At 41.5% G+C, this 19,472-nt stretch overlaps 2 protein-coding genes across 2 annotated transcripts in view; one reads left to right on the forward strand and one right to left on the reverse strand.

Annotated features, from left to right (window-relative positions):
- Positions 1 to 1,247: 1,247 nt before the first annotated feature.
- On the forward strand, positions 1,248 to 3,919 carry LOC112848221 (zinc finger BED domain-containing protein 1-like). Its single transcript, XM_025911594.1, has 2 exons — positions 1,248 to 2,529; positions 2,871 to 3,919. The coding sequence occupies exons 1-2, from the start codon at positions 1,964 to 1,966 to the stop codon at positions 3,076 to 3,078; spliced, it is 774 nt and encodes a 257-aa protein (XP_025767379.1). The 5' UTR covers positions 1,248 to 1,963; the 3' UTR covers positions 3,079 to 3,919.
- Positions 3,920 to 5,073: 1,154 nt separating this feature from the next.
- Positions 5,074 to 19,472, reverse strand: part of ahnak (AHNAK nucleoprotein) — a 33,197-nt gene continuing 18,798 nt past the window's right edge. The window contains 1 exon segment of the mRNA XM_013270978.3: positions 5,074 to 19,472. Coding sequence (XP_013126432.2) covers positions 5,980 to 19,472 — 13,493 coding nt within the window. The 3' untranslated portion in view covers positions 5,074 to 5,979.

The following is a 19,472-nucleotide window of genomic DNA, read 5'->3' on the forward strand; positions in this document are numbered from 1 at the left end:
AGTATATGTGCTGGTCAGTTGACTCGCTCTCCCTCAGCTGGTTGACACCATGCAATTAGGAGTGGGTTTAAAAAATTGATTTATCGATTAAAATCTATTCTAACTGGAATAAAACGATATCGATTCATTAAATCCTGAAATCGATTTTTTTATACATATGTAGTTTGCCGCGTATGAAACTTGCAAGCGGTTAACATGAGGAAGTCACGCGAGAGTTAAGTGACCTGGATGCATACTCCCGTGAAGGTGCCACCGAGCCTAAAGGCAGATGTCTGGCAATACTTTGGATTTAAGAACTGTGAAGACAGTGAAGAGCCGGACAAAAGCAAAGCCATATGTAAGATGTGCAAAATGGAGGTAAAGCAATCTCAGAAATCATTTAACGAGGCATCATCCAGATATCCCGCTAGCAAAAATGGCCGACACCAAGCAACCCTCACTCGAAAAGGCATTTGCAGTGAAGTTGGCATCCACTTCTCCACGTGCCCAAAAAATAACCCTCTGTCGCAACTTTCATATGTAAGGATATACGTCCGTACAGCGTTGTTGAAAATGATGGCTTCCAAAACCTCATTAATACGCTAGAACCACGTTATGTTTTACCAACACGTAAACATTTGAGTGAAGTGGTAATCCCAAACATGTATGAAAAAGTGAAACACGATGTTACAGCATCACTCAAGTCAGCAGAGAGAGTCGCTATAACCTGTGACAGCTGGACATCCAGAGCAACAGATAACTACCTGACTATCACCTCACTAGGGCTGGGTATCGTCACTGATTTCTAGAATCGACTCGATTCCGATTCATAAGGTCCCGAATCGATTCTATAAAAAGAAAGCTGACACTTGTGAGACTTTATCCAAGGTGTAAGCATCACAGCAGATGCCTTTGTGTCAAAGTAACCGAGGATAAAACACAGAAAAACATGAAGGCGGTTTTCCTGGTCTGGGTTTTTATCGCAGATGACCTTAAAAATATTATGCAGTAGATCAAAAATGAAGTGAAGCAGAGCAAAGTTACAGAGGTTTGATTAGAGACACAGCTAAGTTTTTTGCAATTTTGCATAATTTTAAAAAGTTTAAATTTGTTCAGTATTGAACAGCAGAAATGAGGCTTTCTTGTCGGAAGTAAGTAAAAAAAAAAACAAAGAAAAAAACAGCGGCCAACACCGAAGACTGGTGGGTAATAAGTAAGCGAATAATGCAAAAAACAGAGATTTTTAGATGGGAAACTATTCTTGAGAGAGAGAAAGAGAGAGAGAGAGAGCTCTACATGAAGTCTGATTTTATCATGGTGGAAGCAAAACAGCAAAAGTAAGAGGAAATTCGTGACGATGTTTATGCGAAGCAAAATGTGAAGCGTAGTTTGGATCGCCTTTGGCTGCTGGTTTAGTCAATATTGTTTGGAGAGAGATAAAACCTGCAGCTTCAGAATCTAGCGCAAAAAGGACGTAAACAGAAAGCGCCCACCGACGCTTCAAAATCAGTGAGCTGTTGGCTTTCAGCCCCGTGTCCGCGTACGTACCATCGGGTGAGAAAAGCGACAGCTCACTGATTCGGATGCGTTGGGTCCGCGTTTTGTGTTTACGTCTTTGTGCAGAATCCGTGTGCCTGCTCTCATTTACTGTTTTAGCTGTTTGGTGTTGTAGAAATTTTGTGAGGTTTAACCTGAGATTCTGGCGTTTCGGGCAAAATAAATTTATTTTTAAAAATCGATTCAGAATTTTAATGAATCTATATCACATTATCCAAGCCAGAATCGATTTTAATCGATAAATCGATGATCAAAACCCACCCCTACACCTCACACCATATCGACCAGGAGTGGAGACTCGTGTCTCATGTCTTACAGACAAGAACCACTGAAGCAAGCCACACAGCAGTTAATTTATCTGAAATTAGGTTCAAAGCAATCGAAGAATTGGAGCTTACAAACAAAACTCCAGTCATCGTAACTGACAATGCTGCAAATATGGTGTGAGCTGGAAATAACGGGCTGGTTGCACATTGGTTGTTTTGCCCACACACTCAATTTAGCTTCACAAGCAGGACTAAAAGTTCCAGCTGTTGCTCAGCTGCTTGGCCGAGTGAGACGCATAGCATCCTTTTTTCATCGCAGCACTGTTGCAAGTCGCAAGCTTAAAGAGAAGCAAAAGATACTGAATCTACCTGCCCATAAGCTGGTGACTGATGGGGTGACCAGATGGAACAGCACGTTGGAGATGCTGGAATGCTTCCTAGAGCAACAACCAGCAATCTCTGCAGCTCTACTCTCACCTGAAGTGAGGAGAAGTGACAGTAATCTCTGTACTCTTACAGAGGCTGACATAACTGATGGAGAAGATATAGTGAAAGCTTTGAAGCTGCTGAAAGCAGCCACACTGGTTATGTCTGAAGAAAAGTCCCCAACCCTTTCCATCATTGCACCTCTGCATGCACAACTGCTGGAGAAGATGATCAGTGTCTCTCACGACTCTTCACTGATTAAAGACCTCAAGACTGCTGTACACGACAACATGAAGTCAAGGTATGTTTATGAATTGTGTGTATATGCCATGCATGAGTGTAACTGTATGGATGCATGTATTACATGAAAATTCTTACTACAGTGAAAATATATATATATTATAAAAATGTTAGTTAAACCCTCTTGTCTAGTAATATGCCTTTTGATTTTATATCTATATCTATCTATCTCTCTATCTATATATGTGTGTGTGTGTGTGTGTGTGTGTGTATGTACATATATAAATTATGGAAACAAAGTTGTATATTAATGTTTCTGATCTTGCATGAGTGTATGTAACCATGCACATGTATATTCAACATAATAAACTGTGAGTTAAATGTGCAAAATCTCTTTTCAAGATATGGGGCCCTAAAGGACAAGCTGTACATTGCATCAGCATTAGATCCTCGCTTTAAGGCCCTGCCATTCTTGTCCAAAGAGGCCTGTAACAACACATTCTCTCAGTTGGTGTTGGAAGCAGCAGGTTTGGAGAACGTGGATACAGCTATTGTGAATTACAGAAACAAAAACAAAAAAATTATTGGTTTTTTACACTACTCGAGTTAGAATATAAATAGTAATTTCTTTATTAATGAAGTTTTCATTTTTCTACAGAGAGAGTCTGATGGTGACACATCTGAGGAAACTGTCCCTGACATCTCTCTTGGTGGTGTTGATGAAGTGGATTATGCCCCTCCAATTAAGAGGTCAAAGGACTCTGCATTAATATGTGTGAGACACTAACAGCAAAAGTATTTCTCTGAGGTTTTACTGATGTTTACAAAAGATATGTTCTATTTGCACTGGATCCCTGATCCACTTGAAATGTTAAGTTGCTTTTAAATGTATGTATGAAAATAAATATATACTAATGTTAATTAAAAAGTACATTATTGTAACTGCTTTAGTATCTGTTCTTAATTTTGAAATTTATATATTTCATTCACAAGGCTTAGAGGGTTCTTTTGACAGTACATATACAAGATGAATTATCATAATTTTATATATATTCTGGTTCATATAATAATATTTTGGACTGATTCAAAATCGAATCGAATTGAATTGAATCGTGGATTGAATCGATTTGGGACCTTGTGAATCGGAATTGATTCTAGAAATCAGTGACGATACCCAGCCCTAAATGCAATTTAAAGTAACAGAGTTGGCAAAAGCCAATATAAACTAAATGTGACAGGAGACATTTGGTGCAAGTCCCTTCATTATTTAAAAAAAGACTACTGTTAACAAAATAATGAAACTAAGCTTCCACTTCAGCAACTTATCAGTGACAGGTGTTTTTTTAATTATTGTGTTTTTTAAATTAATGTAACTTATAGTTGAAGTATATCAGTAGAATATTCAAGAATAATTATATAAGAATCATTTTACTGTCACCTCTCTAATTCAATTCAATTATATTTATACCGTGCCAAATCACAACAACAGTCGCCTCAAGATGCTTCATATTGTAAGGTTGACCCTACAATAATGCATACAGAGAAAAACCCCAATAATCATATGACCTCCTATGAGCAAGCACTTTGGCGACAGTGGGAAGGAAAGACTCCCTTTTAACAGGAAGAAACCTCTGGCAGAACCAGGCTCAGGCCGAGGTGGCCATCTGATACCACTGGTTGGGGTGAGAGAAGGAAGACAGGATAAAAGGGAGCCAGAGCCAAAGGTGAGTAAAGAAGAAATACTCAATGCATCATGGGAATCCCCCAGCAACATACACCGATTGCAGCATAACTAAGGGAGGCTTCAGGGTCACCTGATCCAGCCCTAAGTATACGCTTTAGCAAAAAGGAAAGTTTTAAGCCTAATCTTAAAAGTAGAGATAGTGTCTGTCTCCCAAATCCAAACTGGAAACTTGTTCCATAGAAGAGATGCCTGAAAACCGAAGGCTCTGCCTCCCATTCTACTTTTAAATACTCTAGGAACAACAAGTGAGCCTGCAGTGTGAGAGCGAAGTGCTCTAATGGGGTGATACAGTACTATAAGGTCATTCAGATAAGATGGGGCCTGATTATTCAAGACCTTGTATGTGAGGAGCAGGATTTTGTAATAATAATTATGTAACTGAGTAAAGGTTGACATCTCCTTTTTTTCAAATAGCTGAACTGCTTTAAAACCCCAACAAAACTGGTGATCTGCCAGACCTGTGAACACTGGGTGAGTAATAAAAAGATACAGAGCACTACAAAGATAAGAATTTCAGTTGTTAGCTTTTCCAATGAAGTATATATGCAAGTTAAGATATTACATATTATGTAAAAACTACTGTCTGTTTCATTATGTTTTATTGTCCCTAATTATGATTTTTTATTATAATGATTAAACAAACACTATTAGAAATATATTTTCTGTGTGTGTCTTTCTGTGTGGAGTTTGCATGTTCTCCCCGTGTTTGTGTGGGTTCACACCGGGTACTCCGGCTTCCTCCCACAGTCCAAAGACATGCAGTTAGTGGGGTTAGGTTAATTGATTATTCTAAATTGCCCATACATGTGAATGGTTGTGTTACCCTAAATAGCAACATATACTGATTTTCTTTTAAAACACTTTAAATTCAAAAAGGTTTTTTATTTAGTTTATTTGGTAGATTGCACACAAAATAATAGACCAAAATAATGATCTCTCTTGCATCTAGTCAATACTATTTCTTTGTCTATCAACAAAGAATTTGTATGCAAACAAATTAACATCAAGGGGGTACTATTTGTGACACTTAATGCAAGCATATGGTGTGTATACAAAGAGAGAGAGTGACAAAATGAAATAAAATCATTAAACAGACCATTAATGAGTGACAATAACACATGATTAGGAAAGAGATCCTGTTTAAAATAACTGAACCAAATGAATATTTGTGGTAAATGGCAAATTTAAGCAAATACATTTTGTTTAAAATGAACAGAACACTACTGACAGCACTTGAAAATGTAAAAACAGTTGCAGTATTGGTATATACATGATCACTCTTTACAATGTGTTATAAAAAGGCATCTTACTGATTATATATTATTAAAGTTTGAAAATAAAATCACTCCCTACTTAAAAAGGTAACTGTATTTGAGTGAATAAACAACATTTTAATCTTTAAAAAAAAACATATTGGTTCTGTGCAATAGACCCCTGGACACAAATATACCACAACCATTCATTAACATTTATTTAATAGAATGAAAAAGAACACAGTGAGAAAACCCTGTAACAAACTATTGGTGTGAGATGGCATATATTTATTAAATCTGGACTATATACAAAAAACAATATTTATTATTACAAATTAATCTTATTTACAGTTTGAAGGGATTTTAAACAATCTCATGCACTTCTGTTTGATTACTAAAAGATATTCATAATTAACCACACTGAGATGATTGTGCATGTCTCCTTAGGTTTTAAAGAAACAAAGAGCAATTTTCAATATTAGGAGAATACATTTGGTTTTAATTTGTCTCTTTATCACTTTGTGGGTGAAACTGATAGCTCAACTTTGGGGAACCTGAAACCACCTCTTGAACCACTATCACTGCTAGAGGATGAAGACAGTCTTGATTTTTTAGCAGGTAGCGAAACACCTGCACTCCCCTCCATTCGAGCTTCACTGTCATCTCCAAGTGTCACTTCATATGAGCCCTTTGACTTTGAACCAAAACCTCCAAAAGTACCAAACTTAAGCTTGCCTTTCTTTCCTTTGACCTTGCTTCCGAGATCTAAAGAAATGTCACCACTTTCAGCTTCTAATTGAGCTGAAGGAGAACTAACTGCCCCCTCATCACTGAAAGAGGAAGATCGATGTCTTGATTTCTTAAAAAGATCAAGTGAGGCCGATTTGCCTTTAGTTGACAAACCCAGTCCAGGATCACCCTCTAATTCTATTTTTCCACCCATCATTTCCCCAGAATGTACACTTAGCTCTTTAGAGGTCTTACCTGCTTTTCCACTGCTACTTAATTCTGCCTCTGATCCGTGAAGGTCACCTACACTACTGCCCTTCGCTTTTGATTTGCCAAAAAATTTTGGCATCTTTACCTTAACTTTGCCTTCCTGTCTCAGCTCTGGACTGGGAACCTCAATATTTTGAGAACTGACTTGGCAACTAATAGATGGAGATTCTGTCTTGATGTCTACACTAGCTGCAGGTTCTGATTCAATATTTCCTCCACTTTCTTTGGTTTCCACCTGTGGCAACACAATGCCAAACTTTGGCATTGTGATTTTGGGAAATGTGACTTTACCCTCTGGGTACTGAAGTCCACCACTTGCACTTCCTCCTGAAAGACTTGCATTTATTTCTGAATCAGTCCCGCTTTGCATTTTAATATTAGAAGATTTTACTTTCATGTTTGACCCTTCCAAGTTAACATTTGCACTGTGACTGCCAGAGCCATCGATGGCAGATAAAGATCCATCTCCTTTTGGTTTTGGTGATTTTATATCTAATTCTACATCAGGAAAATGAAGCTTTCCAAACAGAGACTTCTTTGTTTTTGTTCCTTTGGCATAACTGTTTGTTATGTCTGCATCGATTTCTGTTGCTGGTGTTTCTATGTCACCAGGTTTCTTTGCCTTTCCTTTAACTTTTGGAAGTTTAAATTTTCCTTTTTTCCCCTTTACATTCATGTCAATATCAGCGGCATCAACACTTGCGTCAGTGTCTGGGAAACTAACTTCTGTTTTGAGACTTTTTGGTGCTGTACTGGACATCTTGATATTGGATTTAGAATCTTCGAGAACTGGGGTTTTCATTGCAAACTTAGGACCTTTAAACTTAGGAAAGGTAACAGCAGTCTTTTCATCATCATTAGAGATGTTAGCATTTGGACCTTTTATGTCACCTTCAAACATGGGCACCGATGCATCCACTTCACCTTTAATTTTAGGCCCTTTTAGGTCAATTCCAATATCGGATGTTTTAAATTCATTGTTGGGTTTGGGAATGTTAATGTTAATGTCAGGGCCCTGCAACTTAGGTCCGGACAATGATGGAAGTTTGATTTTGGGTCCTTTGAGTTTTGCATCAGGACCTTCAACTTCTGGCCCTGTAATATCAACTTTCGGTGTTTTTACATTGATATCGGCCTTTATGTCGGCATCTGGACCCTCAACTTTTGGACCTTTCATACCAAAAGATGGCATTTTAATACTGGGCATATTCAGTGCACCTTTGGGTCCTTGAATGTCAAACTCTGGACCTTTGATATCCACCTTGGGGCCTTTGATGTCTCCCTCAACCTTTGGAGCTGAGACATCTCCCTTAAGTTTGGGCCCTTTCAAATTAATGTCAAAGTCTGGTAGACTGGGTCCTGACAGTGATGGAAGGTTGAACTTGGGTCCTTTCAGTTTTCCATCAGGACCTTCAACTTCTGGTCCACTAATATCAACTTCAGGTGCTTTGACATTGACATCAGCTTTGGGAAGGTTTATGTCAACATCTGGACCCTCAACCTTTGGACCTTTGAAACCAAATGTTGGCATTTTGATTTTGGGCATTTCAAATCCACCTTTTGGACCTTCGATATCAACTTTTGGTCCCTCAATGTTGACTCCCGGTGCTTTCACTTTTCCTTCAATCTTTGGAACATCCACCTCACCTTCAACTTTGGGGCCTTTCAGATTGAAATCCACATCAGGCATGGAGATTTTTGGCCCAGATATATCTGGCATCTTGAATTTTGGTCCTTTGATCTTTCCACTCGGACCCTCAACATCAATGTCCGCTCCTTTGATATCAACTTCGGGGGCTTTGATGTCAATATCCCCTTTAGGAAGGCTGACATCAACATCTGGACCTTCAACTTTTGGACCCTTCATACCAAAAGTTGGCATTTTGAATTTGGGCATTTTAAGTCCTCCTTTGTGGCCCTCAATGTCAACATCTGGTCCCTCAATGTCCACCTTGGGTGCCTTTATGTCTCCCTCAATCTTTGGAGCTGAAACATCAACATCTCCCTTAAATTTGGGCCCTTTCAAATTAATGTCAAAGTCTGGTAGGCTGGGTCCTGACAGTGATGGCAGTTTGAACTTGGGTCCTTTGAGTTTTGCATCAGGACCTTCAACTTCTGGTCCACTAATATCAACTTCAGGTGCTTTGACATTGACATCAGCTTTGGGAAGGTTTATGTCAACATCTGGACCCTCCACCTTTGGACCTTTAAAGCCAAATGATGGCATTTTAATATGGGGCATTTCAAATCCACCTTTTGGACCTTCGATGTCAACTTTTGGTCCCTCAATGTCGACTCCCGGTGCTTTCATTTTTCCTTCAATCTTTGGAATATCCACCTCACCTTCAACTTTGGGGCCTTTCAGATTGAAATCCACATCAGGCATGGAGATTTTGGGCCCGGATATACCTGGCATCTTAAATTTTGGTCCTTTGATCTTTCCACTTGGACCCTCGACATCAATGTCCGCACCTTTAATGTCAAATTCAGGGGCTTTGATGTCAATATCCCCTTTAGGAAGGCTGACATCAACGTCTGGGCCTTCAACTTTTGGACCCTTCATACCAAAGGTTGGCATTTTGAATTTGGGCATTTTAAGTCCTCCTCTGTGGCCCTCAATGTCAACATCTGGTCCCTCAATGTCCACTTTCGGTGCTTTTATGTCTCCCTCAATCTTTGGAGGTGACATATCAACATCTCCCTTAAGTTTGGGCCCTTTCAAATTAATGTCAAAATCTGGTAGGCTGGGTCCTGATAATGATGGCAGTTTGAACTTGGGTCCTTTAAGTTTTGCATCAGGACCTTCGATTTCTGGTCCACTAATATCAACTTCAGGTGCTTTGACATTTACATCAGCTTTGGGAAGGTTTATGTCAACATCTGGACCTTCCACCTTTGGACCTTTAAAGCCAAATGTTGGCATTTTAATTTTGGGCATTTCAAATCCACCTTTTGGACCTTCGATGTCAACTTTCGGTCCCTCAATGTCAACTTCCGGTGCTTTCACTTTTCCTTCAATCTTTGGAACATCCACCTCACCTTCAACTTTGGGGCCTTTCAGATTGAAATCCACATCAGGCATGGAAATTTTAGGGCCAGATATACCTGGCATCTTGAATTTTGGTCCTTTGATCTTTCCACTTGGACCCTCCACATCAATGTCCGCTCCTTTAATGTCAACGTCGGGGGCTTTGATGTCAATGTCCCCTTTAGGAAGGCTGACATCAAACTCTGGACCTTCAACTTTTGGACCCTTCATACCAAAGGTTGGCATTTTGAATTTGGGCATTTTAAGTCCTCCTTTGTGGCCCTCAATGTCAACATCTGGTCCCTCAATGTCCACCTTGGGTGCCTTTATGTCTCCCTCAATCTTTGGAGCTGATACATCAACATCTCCCTTAAATTTGGGGCCTTTCAAATTAATGTCAAAGTCTGGTAGGCTGGGTCCTGACAATGATGGCAGTTTGAACTTGGGTCCTTTGAGTTTTGCATCAGGACCTTCAACTTCTGGTCCACTAATATCAACTTCAGGTGCTTTGACATTGACATCAGCTTTGGGAAGGTTTATGTCAACATCTGGACCCTCCACCTTTGGACCTTTAAAGCCAAAAGATGGCATTTTAATATGGGGCATTTCAAATCCACCTTTTGGACCTTCGATGTCAACTTTTGGTCCCTTAATGTCGACTCCCGGTGCTTTCACTTTTCCTTCAATTTTTGGAACATCCACCTCACCTTCAACTTTGGGGCCTTTTACATTGAAATCCAAATCAGGCATGGAAATTTTAGGGCCGGATAAATTTGGCATCTTGAATTTTGGTCCTTTGATCTTTCCACTCGGACCCTCGACATCAATGTCTGCTCCTTTAATGTCAACTTCAGGGGTTTTGATGTCAATGTCCCCTTTAGGAAGGCTGACATCAACATCTGGACCTTCAACTTTTGGACCCTTCATACCAAAGGCTGGCATTTTGAATTTGGGCATTTTAAGTCCTCCTTTGTGGCCCTCAATGTCAACATCTGGTCCCTCAATGTCCACCTTGGGTGCCTTTATGTCTCCCTCAATCTTTGGAACTGACACATCAACATCTCCCTTGAGTTTGGGCCCTTTCAAATTAATGTCAAAGTCTGGTAGGCTGGGTCCTGACAGTGATGGCAGTTTGAACTTGGGTCCTTTCAGTTTGGCATCAGGACCTTCGATTTCTGGTCCACTAATATCAACTTCAGGTGCTTTGACATTGACATCAGCTTTGGGAAGGTTTATGTCAACATCTGGACCCTCCATCTTTGGACCTTTGAAACCAAATGTTGGCATTTTAATTTTAGGCATTTCAAATCCACCTTTGGGGCCTTCAACATCAAACTCTGGACCTTCGAGGTCCACTGCCGGTGCTTTTATTTCTCCTTGCATTTTTGGAAGTTTGATGTCACCTTCAAGTTTAGGACTTTTCATGTTAAAATCCACGTCAGGCATGGAAATTTTGGGCCCGGATATACCGGGCATCTTGAATTTTGGTCCTTTGATCTTTCCACTTGGACCCTCGACATCAATGTCCGCTCCTTTAATGTCAACTTCAGGGGCTTTGATGTCAATATCCCCTTTAGGAAGGCTGACATCAACATCTGGACCTTCAAGTTTTGGACCCTTCATACCAAAGGTTGGCATTTTGAATTTGGGCATTTTAAGTCCTCCTTTGTGGCCCTCAATGTCAACATCTGGTCCCTCAATGTCCACTTTCGGTGCCTTTATGTCTCCCTCAATCTTTGGAACTGACACATCAACATCTCCCTTGAGTTTGGGCCCTTTCAAATTAATGTCAAAGTCTGGTAGGCTGGGTCCTGACAGTGATGGAAGTTTGAACTTGGGTCCTTTGAGTTTTCCATCAGGACCTTCAATTTCTGGTCCACTAATATCAACTTCAGGTGCTTTGACATTGACATCAGCTTTGGGAAGGTTTATGTCAACATCTGGACCCTCCACCTTTGGGCCTTTGAAACCAAATGTTGGCATTTTAATTTTGGGCATATCCAGTCCACCTTTTGGGCCTTCGAAGTCAATCTCTGAGCCTTTTATATTCACCTCAGGTGCCTTTATTTTTCCTTCAGCCTTTGGTATATCAACATCACCTTCAAATTTAGGACCTTTTAGTTTGAAATCTACGTCTGGCATGGACATCTTTGGTCCTGAGATATTTGGCATCTTGAATTTTGGTCCTTTGATCTTCCCACTTGGACCCTCAACATCAATATCAGGTGCTTCTATTTTCACTTCCGGTGTCTCTATCTCAGTGCTAGGTGTTGAAACATTTACATCAGCATCTGAAATCTCAACCTTTGGACTTCTAAATCCAAATTTTGGCATTTTGAACTTAGATCCTTTAGCTTTTGGTGTAGAGAGTTCCAAATCAAGGTCCACACCCTCAAGGCTGCCAGTTTTTCCTTTGAGGTTTATGTCACCTTGAGGCAATTTCATCTCACTGTCTGGTGCATTTACCTTTGGACCCTTGAAACCAAACCTTGGCATTTTGAATTTCATTTTCTTTGAACCAGTTTCTGGAATATCAATTGACGCATCTGGTCCCTCAATTTCAGGTTTTGATAGATGAAAATCCCCCTTCATGTCTCCTTTCAACTTTGGTCCCTTTAAATTGATGTCAACATCTGGCAGGGACATTTTGGGTCCACTTATTGTTGGAAACTTAACCTTGGGCCCTGAAATCTTTCCCTGTGGAGAGCCAATGTCCATCTTGGGACCTTGGACATCTACTTCAGGGATTTTAATATCGCCTTCAACCTTTGGAGCTGATACATCAACATCTCCCTTGAGTTTAGGCCCTTTCAAATTAATGTCAAAGTCTGGTAGGCTGGGTCCAGACAGTGATGGAAGTTTGAACTTGGGTCCTTTGAGTTTTCCATCAGGACCTTCAACTTCTGGTCCACTAATATCAACTTCAGGTGCTTTGACATTGACATTAGCTTTGGGAAGGTTTATGTCAACATCTGGACCTTCCACCTTTGGACCTTTAAAGCCAAATGATGGCATTTTAATATGGGGCATTTCAAATCCACCTTTTGGACCTTCGATGTCAACTTTTGGTCCCTCGATGTCGACTCCCGGTGCTTTCACTTTTCCTTCAATCTTTGGAATATCCACCTCACCTTCAACTTTGGGGCCTTTCAGATTGAAATCCACATCAGGCATGGAAATCTTAGGCCCAGATATACCTGGCATCTTGAATTTTGGTCCTTTGATCTTTCCACTCGGACCCTCGACATCAATGTCCGCTCCTTTAAAGTCAACTTCGGGGGCTTTGATGTCAATATCCCCTTTAGGAAGGCTGACATCAACATCTGGACCTTCAACTTTTGGACCCTTCATACCAAAGGTTGGCATTTTGAATTTGGGCATTTTAAGTCCTCCTTTGTGGCCCTCAATGTCAACATCTGGTCCTTCAATGTCCACTTTCGGTGCCTTTATGTCTCCCTCAATCTTTGGAGCTGAAACATCAACATCTCCCTTGAGTTTGGGCCCTTTCAAATTAATGTCAAAGTCTGGTAGGCTGGGTCCTGACAGTGATGGCAGTTTGAACTTGGGTCCTTTCAGTTTGGCATCAGGACCTTCGATTTCTGGTCCACTAATATCAACTTCAGGTGCTTTGATATCGACATCAGCTTTGGGAAGGTTTATGTCAACATCTGGACCCTCCACCTTTGGACCTTTAAAGCCAAATGTTGGCATTTTAATTTTGGGCATTTCAAATCCACCTTTTGGACCTTCGATGTCAACTTTTGGTCCCTCAATGTCGACTCCCGGTGCTTTCACTTTTCCTTCAATCTTTGGAATATCCACCTCACCTTCAACTTTGGGGCCTTTCAGATTGAAATCCACATCAGGCATGGAAATCTTAGGCCCAGATATACCTGGCATCTTGAATTTTGGTCCTTTGATCTTTCCACTTGGACCCTCGACATCAATGTCCGCTCCTTTAATGTCAACGTCGGGGGCTTTGATGTCAATGTCCCCTTTAGGAAGGCTGACATCAAAATCTGGACCTTCAACTTTTGGACCCTTCATACCAAAGGTTGGCATTTTGAATTTGGGCATTTTAAGTCCTCCTTTGTGGCCCTCAATGTCAACATCTGGTCCTTCAATGTCCACTTTCGGTGCCTTTATGTCTCCCTCAATCTTTGGAGCTGAAACATCAACATCTCCCTTGAGTTTGGGCCCTTTCAAATTAATGTCAAAGTCTGGTAGGCTGGGTCCTGACAGTGATGGCAGTTTGAACTTGGGTCCTTTCAGTTTGGCATCAGGACCTTCGATTTCTGGTCCACTAATATCAACTTCAGGTGCTTTGATATCGACATCAGCTTTGGGAAGGTTTATGTCAACATCTGGACCCTCCACCTTTGGACCTTTAAAGCCAAATGTTGGCATTTTAATTTTGGGCATTTCAAATCCACCTTTTGGACCTTCGATGTCAACTTTTGGTCCCTCAATGTCGACTCCCGGTGCTTTCACTTTTCCTTCAATCTTTGGAATATCCACCTCACCTTCAACTTTGGGGCCTTTGAGATTGAAATCCACATCAGGCATGGAAATCTTAGGCCCAGATATACCTGGCATCTTGAATTTTGGTCCTTTGATCTTTCCACTCGGACCCTCGACATCAATGTCCGCTCCTTTAATGTCAACGTCGGGGGCTTTGATGTCAATATCCCCTTTAGGAAGGCTGACATCAAAATCTGGACCTTCAACTTTTGGACCCTTCATACCAAAGGTTGGCATTTTGAATTTGGGCATTTTAAGTCCTCCTTTGTGGCCCTCAATGTCAACATCTGGTCCTTCAATGTCCACTTTCGGTGCCTTTATGTCTCCCTCAATCTTTGGAGCTGAAACATCAACATCTCCCTTGAGTTTGGGCCCTTTCAAATTAATGTCAAAGTCTGGTAGGCTAGGTCCTGACAGTGATGGCAGTTTGAACTTGGATCCTTTCAGTTTGGCATCAGGACCTTCGATTTCTGGTCCACTAATATCAACTTCAGGTGCTTTGATATCGACATCAGCTTTGGGAAGGTTTATGTCAACATCTGGACCCTCCACCTTTGGACCTTTAAAGCCAAATGTTGGCATTTTAATTTTGGGCATTTCAAATCCACCTTTTGGACCTTCGATGTCAACTTTTGGTCCCTCAATGTCGACTCCTGGTGCTTTCACTTTTCCTTCAATCTTTGGAATATCCACCTCACCTTCAACTTTGGGGCCTTTCAGATTGAAATCCACATCAGGCATGGAAATCTTAGGCCCAGATATACCTGGCATCTTGAATTTTGGTCCTTTGATCTTTCCACTCGGACCCTCGACATCAATGTCCGCTCCTTTAATGTCAACGTCAGGGGCTTTGATGTCAATGTCCCCTTTAGGAAGGCTGACATCAAAATCTGGACCTTCAACTTTTGGACCCTTCATACCAAAGGTTGGCATTTTGAATTTGGGCATTTTAAGTCCTCCTTTGTGGCCCTCAATGTCAACATCTGGTCCTTCAATGTCCACTTTCGGTGCCTTTATGTCTCCCTCAATCTTTGGAACTGACACATCAACATCTCCCTTGAGTTTGGGCCCTTTCAAATTAATGTCAAAGTCTGGTAGGCTGGGTCCTGACAGTGATGGCAGTTTGAACTTGGGTCCTTTCAGTTTGGCATCAGGACCTTCAATTTCTGGTCCACTAATATCAACTTCAGGTGCTTTGATATCAACATCAGCTTTGGGAAGGTTTATGTTCACATCTGGACCCTCCACCTTTGGACCTTTAAAGCCAAATGTTGGCATTTTAATTTTGGGCATTTCAAATCCACCTTTTGGACCTTCGATGTCAACTTTTGGTCCCTCAATGTCGACTTCCGGTACTTTCACTTTTCCTTCAATCGTTGGAACATCCACCTCACCTTCAAATTTAGGGCCTTTCAGATTGAAATCCACATCAGGCATGGAAATTTTAGGCCCGGATATACCTGGCATCTTGAATTTTGGTCCTTTGATCTTTCCACTTGGACCCTCGACATCAATGTCCGCTCCTTTAATGTCAACTTCGGGGGCTTTGATGTCAATATCTCCTTTAGGAAGGCGGACATCAACATCTGGACCTTCAACTTTTGGACCCTTCATACCAAAGGTTGGCATTTTGAATTTGGGCATTTTAAGTCCTCCTTTGTGTCCCTCAATGTCAACATCTGGTCCCTCAATGTCCACCTTGGGTGCCTTTATGTCTCCCTCAATCTTTGGAACTGACACATCAACATCTCCCTTGAGTTTGGGCCCTTTCAAATTAATGTCAAAATCTGGCAGGCTGGGTCCTGACAGTGATGGAAGTTTGAACTTGGGTCCTTTGAGTTTGGCATCAGGACCTTCGATTTCTGGTCCACTAATATCAACTTCAGGTGCTTTGATATCGACATCAGCTTTGGGAAGGTTTATGTCAACATCTGGACCCTCCACCTTTGGACCTTTAAAGCCAAATGTTGGCATTTTAATTTTGGGCATTTCAAATCCAGCTTTTGGACCTTCGATGTCAACTTTTGGTCCCTCAATGTCGACTCCTGGTGCTTTCACTTTTCCTTCAATCTTTGGAATATCCACCTCACCTTCAACTTTGGGGCCTTTCAGATTGAAATCCACATCAGGCATGGAAATTTTAGGCCCGGATAGATTTGGCATCTTGAATTTTGGTCCTTTTATCTTTCCACTTGGACCCTCGACATCAACGTCGACTCCTTTAATGTCAACTTCAGGGGCTTTGATGTCAATATCCCCTTTAGGAAGGCTGACATCAACATCTGGACCTTCAACTTTTGGACCCTTCATACCAAAGGTTGGCATTTTGAATTTGGGCATTTTAAGTCCTCCTTTGTGGCCCTCAATGTCAACATCTGGTCCCTCAATGTCCACTTTTGGTGCCTTTATGTCTCCCTCAATCTTTGGAACTGACACATCAACATCTCCTTTGAGTTTGGGCCCTTTCAAATTAATGTCAAAGTCTGGAAGGCTGGGTCCTGACAGTGATGGCAGTTTGAACTTAGGTCCTTTCAGTTTGGCATCAGGACCTTCGATTTCTGGTCCACTAATATCAACTTCAGGTGCTTTGACATCGATATCAGTTTTGGGAAGGTTTATGTCAACATCTGGACCCTCCACCTTTGGACCTTTAAAGCCAAATGTTGGCATTTTAATTTTGGGCATTTCAAATCCACCTTTTGGACCTTCGATGTCAACTTTTGGTCCCTCAATGTTGACTCCCGGTGCTTTCACTTTTCCTTCAATCTTTGGAATATCCACCTCACCTTCAACTTTGGGGCCTTTCAGATTGAAATCCACATCAGGCATGGAAAATTTAGGGCCGGATATACCTGGCATCTTGAATTTTGGTCCTTTTATCTTTCCACTCGGACCCTCGACATCAACGTCCACTCCTTTAATGTCAACGTCAGGGGCTTTGATGTCAATATCCCCTTTAGGAAGGCTGACATCAACATCTGGACCTTCAACTTTTGGACCCTTCATACCAAAGGTTGGCATTTTGAATTTGGGCATTTTAAGTCCTCCTTTGTGGCCCTCAATGTCAACATCTGGTCCCTCAATGTCCACCTTGGGTGCCTTTATGTCTCCCTCAATCTTTGGAACTGACACATCAACATCTCCCTTGAGTTTGGGCCCTTTCAAATTAATGTCAAAGTCTGGTAGGCTGGGTCCTGACAGTGATGGCAGTTTGAACTTGGGTCCTTTCAGTTTGGCATCAGGACCTTCGATTTCTGGTCCACTGATATCAACTTCAGGTGCTTTGATATCGACATCAGCTTTGGGAAGGTTTATGTCAACATCTGGACCCTCCACCTTTGGACCTTTAAAGCCAAATGATGGCATTTTAATTTTGGGCATTTCAAATCCACCTTTTGGACCTTCGATGTCAACTTTTGGTCCCTCAATGTCGACTCCCGGTGCTTTCACTTTTCCTTCAATCTTTGGAATATCCACCTCACCTTCAACTTTGGGGCCTTTCAGATTGAAATCCACATCAGGCATGGAAATTTTAGGCCCGGATAAATTTGGCATCTTGAATTTTGGTCCTTTGATCTTTCCACTTGGACCCTCGACATCAATGTCCGCTCCTTTAATGTCAACTTCAGGGGCTTTGATGTCAATATCCCCTTTAGGAAGGCTGACATCAACGTCTGGGCCTTCAAGTTTTGGACCCTTCATACCAAAGGTTGGCATTTTGAATTTGGGCATTTTAAGTCCTCCTTTGTGGCCCTCAATGTCAACATCTGGTCCCTCAATGTCCACCTTGGGTGCCTTTATGTCTCCCTCAATCTTTGGAACTGACACATCAACATCTCCCTTGAGTTTGGGCCCTTTCAAATTAATGTCAAAGTCTGGTAGGCTGGGTCCTGACAGTGATGGCAGTTTGAACTTGGGTCCTTTCAGTTTGGCATCAGGACCTTCGATTTCTGGTCCACTGATATCAACTTCAGGTGCTTTGATATCGATATCAGCTTTGGGAAGGTTTATGTCAACATCTGGACCCTCCACCTTTGGACCTTTAAAGCCAAAAGATGGCATTTTAATATGGGGCATTTCAAATCCACCTTTTGGACCTTCGATGTCAACTTTTGGTCCCTTAATGTCGACTCCTGGTGCTTTCACTTTTCCTTCAATCTTTGGAATATCCACCTCACCTTCAACTTTGTGGCCTTTCAGATTGAAATCCACATCAGGCATGGAAATTTTAGGCCCGGATATACCTGGCATCCTGAATTTTGGTCCTTTGATCTTTCCACTCGGACCCTCGACATCAATATCTGCTCCTTTAATGTCAACGTCGGGGGCTTTGATGTCAATATCCCCTTTAGGAAGGCTGACATCAACATCTGGACCTTCAACTTTTGGACCCTTCATACCAAAGGTTGGCATTTTGAATTTGGGCATTTTAAGTCCTCCTTTGTGGCCCTCAATGTCAACATCTGGTCCCTCAATGTCCACCTTGGGTGCCTTTATGTCTCCCTCAATCTTTGGAACTGACACATCAACATCTCCTTTGAGTTTGGGCCCTTTCAAATTAATGTCAAAGTCTGGTAGGCTGGGTCCTGACAGTGATGGCAGTTTGAACTTGGGTCCTTTCAGTTTGGCATCAGGGCCTTCGATTTCTGGTCCACTGATATCAACTTCAGGTGCTTTGATATCGACATCAGCTTTGGGAAGGTTTATGTCAACATCTGGACCCTCCACCTTTGGACCTTTAAAGCCAAATGTTGGCATTTTAATTTTGGGCATTTCAAATCCACCTTTTGGACCTTCGATGTCAACTTTTGGTCCCTCAATGTCGACTCCCGGTGCTTTCACTTTTCCTTCAATCTTTGGAATATCCACCTCACCTTCAACTTTGGGGCCTTTCAGATTGAAATCCACATCAGGCATGGAAATTTTAGGCCCGGATAAATTTGGCATCTTGAATTTTGGTCCTTTGATCTTTCCACTTGGACCCTCGACATCAATGTCCGCTCCTTTAATGTCAACTTCGGGGGTTTTGATGTCAATATCCCCTTTAGGAAGGCTGACATCAACGTCTGGGCCTTCAAGTTTTGGACCCTTCATACCAAAGGTTGGCATTTTGAATTTGGGCATTTTAAGTCCTCCTTTGTGGCCCTCAATGTCAACATCTGGTCCCTCAATGTCCACTTTGGGTGCCTTTATGTCTCCCTCAATCTTTGGAACTGACACATCAACATCTCCCTTGAGTTTGGGCCCTTTCAAATTAATGTCAAAGTCTGGTAGGCTGGGTCCTGACAGTGATGGCAGTTTGAACTTGGATCCTTTCAGTTTGGCATCAGGTCCTTCGATTTCTGGTCCACTGATATCAACTTCAGGTGCTTTGATATCGACATCAGCTTTGGGAAGGTTTATGTCAACATCTGGACCCTCCACCTTTGGACCTTTAAAGCCAAATGTTGGCATTTTAA

The sequence above is a fragment of the Oreochromis niloticus genome, linkage group LG2, assembly GCF_001858045.2.
Source record: "Oreochromis niloticus isolate F11D_XX linkage group LG2, O_niloticus_UMD_NMBU, whole genome shotgun sequence".
In the NCBI taxonomy this organism is placed as follows: domain Eukaryota; kingdom Metazoa; phylum Chordata; class Actinopteri; order Cichliformes; family Cichlidae; genus Oreochromis; species Oreochromis niloticus.

Coding starts and splice junctions, on each gene's coding strand:
- LOC112848221 (XM_025911594.1), top strand. CDS start 1,964: ATGCTGCAAATATGGTGTGAGCTGGAAATAACGGGCTGGTTGCACATT. Junction 2,530..2,870: donor CACGACAACATGAAGTCAAG/GTATGTTTATGA, acceptor TCTCTTTTCAAG/ATATGGGGCCCTAAAGGACA.